This window comes from Elephantulus edwardii, unplaced genomic scaffold (genome assembly GCF_000299155.1).
Source record: "Elephantulus edwardii isolate Elephantulus edwardi_28Jun2011 unplaced genomic scaffold, EleEdw1.0 scaffold00129, whole genome shotgun sequence".
Taxonomy (NCBI): domain Eukaryota; kingdom Metazoa; phylum Chordata; class Mammalia; order Macroscelidea; family Macroscelididae; genus Elephantulus; species Elephantulus edwardii.
The window spans coordinates 3,054,691-3,062,812 of record NW_006399879.1 but is presented as its reverse complement, the minus strand read 5'-3'; the positions used below and the strand labels follow the sequence as shown (position 1 = coordinate 3,062,812).

The 8,122-nt window shown below is 64.4% G+C and overlaps 1 protein-coding gene across 1 annotated transcript in view; it reads left to right on the top strand.

Annotated features, from left to right (window-relative positions):
• DGKQ (diacylglycerol kinase, theta 110kDa) overlaps window positions 1-8,122 on the top strand; it is a 28,476-nt gene that overhangs the window by 18,158 nt on the left and 2,196 nt on the right. The window contains exons 22-34 of the mRNA XM_006893644.1: window positions 306-380; window positions 458-558; window positions 634-818; window positions 1,020-1,110; window positions 1,250-1,304; window positions 1,717-1,778; window positions 2,232-2,382; window positions 2,742-2,780; window positions 3,407-3,522; window positions 6,007-6,158; window positions 6,322-6,470; window positions 7,088-7,266; window positions 7,558-7,657. Of these exons, the coding sequence (XP_006893706.1) occupies window positions 306-380; window positions 458-558; window positions 634-818; window positions 1,020-1,110; window positions 1,250-1,304; window positions 1,717-1,778; window positions 2,232-2,382; window positions 2,742-2,780; window positions 3,407-3,522; window positions 6,007-6,158; window positions 6,322-6,470; window positions 7,088-7,266; window positions 7,558-7,657 (1,455 nt within the window). The remainder of the gene's footprint in view (window positions 1-305; window positions 381-457; window positions 559-633; window positions 819-1,019; window positions 1,111-1,249; window positions 1,305-1,716; window positions 1,779-2,231; window positions 2,383-2,741; window positions 2,781-3,406; window positions 3,523-6,006; window positions 6,159-6,321; window positions 6,471-7,087; window positions 7,267-7,557; window positions 7,658-8,122) is intronic.

Sequence of the window (8,122 nt, the reverse complement as noted above, 5' to 3'; positions counted from 1 at the left end):
GTGAGTGGTGAGGGTGCTGGGCCCAGGCCAGTACAGGATTCATGGGGTAGGGATTGTGGTGAGTGGTAGGGGGTGCTGGGCCCAGGCCAGTGCCCTATGGAAAGGGTTCATGGGGTAGTGAGATGGGTGGGGGTGCCGGGCCCAGGCCGGTGCGTGGGGCCGGAGCAGGCAGGCCTGGCCTGAGAGCAGGCGGAATGTGGGATGCTACGTCAAAGTCACAGGCCTGGGAACCAGGGCTGGAGGTCTGGACGTGCTCCCCTCTGCAATCCCTGTGGCCCAGCTCCAGCGTCTATCGTTCCTTGCAGGTGAGGGGGACGACAGTGTGGACAGCAGTATCACCGCAGGCCCAGGCCGAGAGGTGCCGTCGGCTCCGGAATCGAGTACGTATCCCCCCAGCACCGCGCCCCACCCCAGCACCTGACCCCAGCCCTGCTTATGAGCCCCTCGCTCTGGACAGGCAAGCAGACCCTGAAGATCTTTGATGGCAACGATGCCATGCGGCGAAACCACTTCCGACTGGTCACTGTTCCCCGGCTCGCCAGAAGCGAGGAGGTGCTGGTAAGAAGGTCCCGGTGCCGGGTGGCTGTGCCTGCGTGTCCCCCTGCCGGTCTGCTGACTCCTCCTGCCCTGCAGGAGACGGCATTGCGGGCGTACTATGTCAGCGAGGACCCCCGAGACTTCGAGCTGCAGGCCCTCCCCGTGTCCACACCAAGCAGCGAGGCAGCCGGGGATGAGGGCAGCCGGGGGCCTGAGGCCTGGGTCATCCGGGCCCTGCCCCGGACACAGGAGGTGCTGAAGATCTACCCTGCCTGGCTCAAGTGAGACCCCAGGGCAGGTCACATGGGCACCCCGGGCGGCTGGGAGGGTGGAGAAACTGCCCCCGCTGCCCTGAGTCTGGGGTCCGCTGAGTGAGGCTGGCACGGCCGGGAGGAGGTCTGGGGATTGGGAGTCTTCTAGGTGGGCTCGGGAGGGGCACAGGTGGGGGCTTTGCTGTCCTGAGCCTCAGGTCTGCCCCACAGGGTGGGTGTGGCCTACGTGTCCCTCCGAGTGGGCCCGCAGAGCACGGCCAGGACAGTGGTGCTGGAGGTTCTGCCGCTCCTCGGCTGCCAGGTACGGACGCCCGGGGGTCCCTGTCCGGGGGCCTGACCACCCTCCAGTGGGGTGTCCAGTCAGGCCCGATCTAGCTGTCCAGGGTTGTCCTTGGGGGTTGAGGGTTCCCCCAGGCCTGATGCCCATCCTCCACCCTCAGACGGAGAGTCCCGAGAGCTTTCAGCTGGTGGAGGTGCTTATGGGCAGCCGGCAGGGTGAGTCCATGCATCCGGGCTGCGGCCATGCCCACTGGGGCAGTGCCCGTTCAGCCCGTGTCCGCTCAGCCCGGGCCCCCTTTGGCCGGGTCCCCCCCTCGGCCTGTGTCCCCCTCGGCCCGTGCCCCCTTGGCTGGGGTCCCCCCTCGGCCTATGCCACCTTTGCCCGTTTCCCCCTGCCTGTGCTCCCCTCAGCCTCTGCCCCCTTGGCTCGTGCCCAGCATCCCACAGGAGGTCTGATCCTGCTCCAGCTGCTGCCGCGCCTCTGACCTTTCTGCCCCGGTGCAGCCCAGGGCTGCGGTCCTGCCCATCTCTGACCTGGGCCTCCTGGGGACTGAGGGTAGCCATTCAGAGGGTGCCTGCTGCTCTCTGGGTATCGCCCGGGGCTCATGGCCATGTCTTCACCCCGTAGTTCAGCGGACGGTGCTGGCCGATGAGGAGCTCATACTGGACCGGCTCCAGGACATCCGGCAGGTCTGAGCACAGAGGCGGGGTCTGTTCTCTGTCCGTCCCCAACTTTGACTCACGTCCTCGGGCAAGACCAGGCCAAGATCTCTCTACTGTGTCCCCCATCCTCACTCCCGGACCAGCGAGAGTGGGGCTGCAGCTAGTGGGCCACCCCTGCTGGCCCTGAGGCTGGACGTCTCTGCCGGCTTTATTGTCCATGCCATGGGGTGTTGCACACCACGGGGCGTCTCACACCATGGGCCTCTCACACCAGGGGGCGTCTCACACCATGGGCGTCCCACGCCATGTGGCCTCTCTGAGCTCCTCGGGGCAGGCCTTGTAAGGGGAGGCCCCCTCGTGTCTCTGCTTGGCTTTGACCCGAGTCCAGCCAGGCAGTCTCCCCAGCGCTTTCTGTGGATGTGGAGAGCAGAGAAGGGGGAGAGGTGTCCCCAGTGTCCAGCACCGTGTCCTTCTTCCCAGACGTCCCTGCGGCACATGAGCCAGACGCGCTTCTACGTGACGGAGAGCCGGCCGCCGGAGCCCCGAGTCTCCCTGTTTGTGGGTGGCCTGCCGCCCGGCCTTGCCTCCCAGGAGTACGGCCCCCTGCTGCAGGATGCCGTGGGCGCCAAAGGTTGGACTTCCAGCCTGCAGGGCTCCGGGAAGATGGGGAGCCCTAGAAAAATCTGTTGCCTCCCTCCGTATCCTCTGCAGCTCTGCTCCAGCCAGGCTGCCCTCTGTCCTCACCCCTGGCCTCAAGGCTGTGTCCCCACAGATCTAAGAGGGTTCTGGGCCTCTGTCACCCCTCGCCATCCCTGCCTAGTCGCCACCCCATGTCCAGCCCTGTGTCCCCTGGGAGTCCGGTGGGTGGGGGGCATGGGCTCTGGTGGGGGCTAAGCCCTGCTGGGCAGTGCTGGGCGGCCCTGGACGAGGTGGGGCTGTGGGCAGGAGTCACGGGGTGTCCAGCAGCCTCAAACCTGTCTCTCTTTGCAGCTGATGTGGTGACTGTGAGTCACATCTACCCCTCGCAAGGTGAGTGTCGCCTGCAGGGACCTGGGCTGGCTCAGGGCCATTTCTTAGACTCGATGGACAGGCCTAGCTCGCTCCCTACTCTTGGGGATCCCTCCAGGGGCCTGTCATTTGTACCAGGCTTTGCTGTGATGCATTTCTGCTCAGAAACCTTTTTCCTAGAGCCCAGGAAGGGTTAGCAGTGGGGGCAGCACAGCGAGGCCCTCAACTCCTGGCCGTGACAGCTCCCGTCCATTTGGGTGGCGGTGACATACCTCTAGGCTCACGTCTCCGGTGGGCCCCCAGCAAGCTGGATGTAGGCTCTTGGGATTCAGTGGGGGTCTGGCAGAGGCACCCGCCCTTGTCCCGTCGTATCTGTTGTGGCTTTTCTCTGTCCCTCTGTGTCCACTCTGAAGACGTGCCCTGCTGCCCCTCAGTAGTGTCTCTGGGCCCGGCCAGTGACCCCAGGCTCTTCTTGGGGAGGGTGGACGAGGGACAGAGTGCAGAGCCCAGAGCCCAGGTGTGGCCCCCCTGGGTGGCTGACCTGAACTGGCCGTGGTGTGTGGGACGTGGCTGAAGCCCCATGCTGGGCCTGCCGTGCTGGGCCGGTGGCGCTCGGCCCCGCTGCAGCTCACGGCCCACCTGTGCAGGTGCCCTGGTGCTGGACGTCACCTGCTTCGCGGAGGCCGAGCGACTCTACATGCTGGTCAGGGACACGGCCGTGCAGGGCCGCCAGCTGACGGCCTTGGTGCTGCCCGACGTGCTGGTGAGTGGGCGGCAGGGCCAGGTGGGGTGCAGGCGGGACCTGGGGTGAGGCTGGCCTGCTGAATCTCAGGTGGGGCGATGACCTCGGCATGGCACACACACACACACACACACACACACACACCTTTTCCATACCTGTAAATACACACTACACACACCCACACCTCTCCACAAACCCCCAGCCCCCTTTTACACACACCTCTACACATACATCTCCCCCATACACTTTTCTGTACCTCCATGTGCACACCTACATGCATGCACACACCTACACCTCTCCACACACACACAGCCCTTTTACACACACCTCTGCACACATACACACAGCACTTTTACACACACCTCTCCACACATATACGTCTACACACACACAGCCCTTTTACACACACCTCTGCACACACACACAGCCCTTTTACACACACCTCTGCACACATACACACAGCCCTTTTACACACACCTCTGCACACACACAGCCCTTTTACACACCTCTGCACACACACAGAGCCCTTTTACACACACCTCTCCACACATATACGTCTACACACACACACAGCCCTTTTACACACACCTCTGCACACACACCCCTCCCCTTCCACACCTTTCCGCACCTCCACGCTCACACCTACGTGCCTGCACACACGGACACCTCGTTTCCACACTATGCAGAACCTTCCTCCCCAATTTCTCCATCTCACGTTCCCCCATCCACACTGTCTTCTCACACACACCTCTCCTTCACTCTTCCCCCGTCTCTTACACACACTCGTGTTCCCACACCCCCCTCACCACACACACCTTTCACCCCCTACCCGCCTTCCCCTGTGCACACACATCCCAATACCTCCCCCCTCCCCTCGTCCCCTCCACACACGTCGCTCCCACACCCTGAAGGCCGCTGCGGACACACCTAGCTTCCCTCCGCCTCGCTGCGTTCTGGGAGAGGGTGCCTGCCCGAGGCGGCCAGGTGCGTTGTAGGCTGTGACCCTGTCAGGAGGGTCACGGTCATCCCTGCTGGACCCTGTGGGCGTGAGGTCAGCGGGTGAGGGGCCCTCTGAGGCCGCCTGGCAGGTGAATGGCCGAGCTTGGCCTGCTTGTCCACACGGTTGGTTCGCAGAGGACAGCTGGGCCCTCCTGCGCCGTGGTGCTGAGCGCCCATGGTGCCCAGGGGAGGCCGTCCCATTGCTCTGCCCTCTCTGGTCACCAGGCATTGGTGGGTTCCACCTGGGGGACCCACGGCCCCTGCCCCTGGTGGTAGGTGATGCTCCCTGTCTGGACTGTTGCCCTGAGGACTGCCTGCTCACAGGTAGACTAGGACCCCTGGCCACCTTGCTATGCTGCGGCCTCAGGGGTTCATGGCTGCCCCTGACCTCTGACCCCAGGCTACAGGACGCTAAAGAGAGCAGGGCTGGTGTGTGCGCCTGGTGCCAGCTGTCCTGCTGGAGGACGCAGGCGCGGGGCAGGGGCCTGGCAGAGCGGGCAGCAGTGCCAGTGCGCCGAATGCCTCTGTCAGCCGTCTGCCCGTGGACGAGGCACTAAGTCAGGACCTCGGGGGCCCCCAGCTGCTGTGTGTCCCCTCCGTAAGCCACGGTGGAGCCCGTGTGCAGTCAGCAGCCCCCTTTGTCTGAACCCCGCTTGTCTGTCTCCTGTAGTCACCCCACCTTGTGGGGACCCCAGCTGTGGTCGCGTGGGACCACGCCCTGTAAAGACCTCGTGCCTTGTGGATAGCGGACCTTCCCTGTCCTTACTGAGTGCTGCTCTCTCTGGGGTGGCCTGTGGACAACGGGCTTTGTCACTGAGGAGGCGTGTGGCCCTGGAGACCGTGTGAGTGGCTGGACCAGGTGGCACAATCTTCTTTGTGCAGGTGGCCCTCTGGGGCAGCCTCACCTGCCCAGCCAGTGGCACCTGGTCCACGGCTCCGTGGCCCTTGGGCTGGAGTTCCATCTCACAGGCCACTGTCAACCCGCTTCACCCCGGGCCGCTGCAGCCTGTGAGGTGCTGTGAGTGGTCAGCTATCTGGGGCATGGTCTTGTGGCCGCCTCACCTCACGTGAGAGTGTGACTGTAGCTTCTGTTAGAGAGTGCCCTTGATCCGGGGGACCTGTGGGCATGCACGGCCCATCATGAGAGGGTGCCTGGAGCTGCTCCGAGGGGCCTGTGGGGCACGCTAACTCCATCACTGCCCAGTGTGGGGCAGCCACTCGGCCACTTTCCAAAGTGTGGGTACTCTGTCACTTTGCCACTGCCCAGCCTCGGGGGCATTGAGCGTGGCGTGTAGGGTGAACGCTCGTGCGGTCACTCGGGCTCCGGCCAGTGTGGGGACGACTTCTCAGCCACTGCCTGTGCGGCAGTCTCTCGGTCGCTGCTTGGTGTGGGTGGGGCAGTCACTCGGTTACTGGGTTTGGGGACAGTCATATGGTGATACTAGGCAACTCCAGGTGGGGGATGACTCTGTGCCCCCCCACCCTAACCCAGCCCCTTTCTACCAGCATGAGAAGCTGCCCCCAGACTGCTGCCCGCTCCTCGTGTTCGTGAACCCCAAGAGCGGGGGCCTCAAGGGCCGAGACCTGCTCTACAGTTTCCGGAAGCTGCTGAACCCACACCAGGTCTTTGAGCTGACCAACGGGGGGCCTCTCCCCGGGTGAGTGTGGTCCACAGCGTGGGGCGGCCTGGGTCCCTGCAGTGGGCTGGAGACGCTACTGGGGCGGCCTCCTTCCTGGCCTCCACCTCTGCCCCAGCATGTCCCCTGGGAAGGTCAGGGTTCCTGGGGCCGTGGGGGACATGTCCTGTCTCCCTCACTCTAGGTTCCACATGTTCTCCCAGACCCCCCGCTTCCGGGTGCTGGTGTGTGGGGGGGACGGCACCGTGGGCTGGGTGCTCGGTGCCCTGGAGGAGACGCGCCACCGGCTGGCCTGCCCCGAGCCCTCCGTGGCCATCCTGCCACTGGGCACAGGTGGGTGCAACCCGGGCTGGGGAGGGCGCCGAGGGCCTTGTCCCTTCCCCACCTCGGGGTTCACTCCAGATGGGCTCCGAGCCATCTCCCGCCTTCCGCCCTGGGTGGGCCCCCTCCTGTACTGAACCTCAGCCCTGCCCCATGGTGTCCTTGTCCCCACATTGTCCTGGGCCTGCCCTACAGTGTCCGCTGTCCCCTCCATGTCCTGGGCCTGACACATCGTATCCTCTGTCTCCACGTTGTCCTGGCCCTGCCCCACAGTGCCCCTCTCTTCCTGGGCCTGCCCTGTGGTCCTCCCCACGCCCTGGATCTGCCCCGCAGTGTCCTCTGTCCCCACACTGTCCTGGGTCAACCCATGGTGACCCTCGCTCCCTGGGCCTGCCCCACAGTACCCCCCCCATGCCTTGTGCCTGTCTTGAGGTGTCCTCTGTCCCCACACTGTCCTGGGCCTGCCCCAAGGTGCCCCCTGCACCCTGGGCCTGCCCCACGGTGCCCCCCGTACCCTGGATCTGTCCCGTGGTACCCTCTGCACCCCAGGCCTTCCCTGCAGTGGTCTTCACCCCACTGATGAACCTGTGAGAGTCTAGAGTTAACTCTGTGTTGCACTCACATCTCAGGGAATGACCTTGGCCGAGTGCTCCGCTGGGGGGCCGGCTACAGTGGAGAGGACCCTTTCTCTGTGCTGGTGTCCGTGGATGAGGCTGACGCTGTGCTCATGGACCGCTGGACCATCCTTCTGGACGCACAGGAGGCCAGTGGCACAGAGAACAGTGTGGCCGATGTGGAGCCTCCCAAGGTGTGGCCTAGAGCGAGCCCTTGTCCTGTGCACTGGAAGGCTGGCCCTGACACACCACAGGGCGGGGTCCTGGGTGGATCTGGGCTCGCTGGGTGATTGCGCCCGGGCCTCTTAGGGCCTTGCTGTGCCGGGTGGTGTGCTGCTTCCCCCAGGGTACTGGGGAGCCATGGTGGGATTGAGCAGGAGAGTGACGAGGCAAAAGGCAGTTCCGATAGGACAGAGGAGATGGGTGGAACCCAGGAGCACCTTGTGTGGTCACAGGGGTTCAGGAGAAAACGTCCCTGTCCCCAGATCGTCCAGATGAATAACTACTGTGGAATTGGCATCGATGCGGAGCTGAGCCTGGACTTCCACCAGGCACGGGAGGAGGAACCGGGCAAGTTCACGAGCAGGTATGGGGGACAGGAGCCTGAGCTGGGGTAGGGGGTGCCCCCTGGTGACAGCTCACTGGGGGACTCAACGGCTGGGACTGGAGCCCAGGGCCTGTCCTGGTCTCTGTGGAGCCGAGCCCTGGCAGCGCGGGTTTGCGCCTGTTCCATTTGGTCTGCGCCTGCCCCGGTCTCGCCAGAGCTGGCCCCTGGCAGTGCAGGTTTGTGCCTGCTGGGTTTACATCTGTCCTGGTCTCGGTCTCAGCGGAGCTGGCCGCTGGCAGCGTAGGTTTGCACCTGATACAGTCCTGGCCCTAGCAGTGTGGGTTTGCACATGCTGGGTTTGCACCTGCCCTGGTCTCGGCGGAGCCGGCCCCTGGCACTGTTGGTTTGCACCTGTCCCAGTTGGTTTGTGCCTACCCCGGTCTCAGCACGGCTGGCCCCTGGCACTGTTGGTTTGTAGCTGTCCCGGTCTCAGTAGAGCCAGC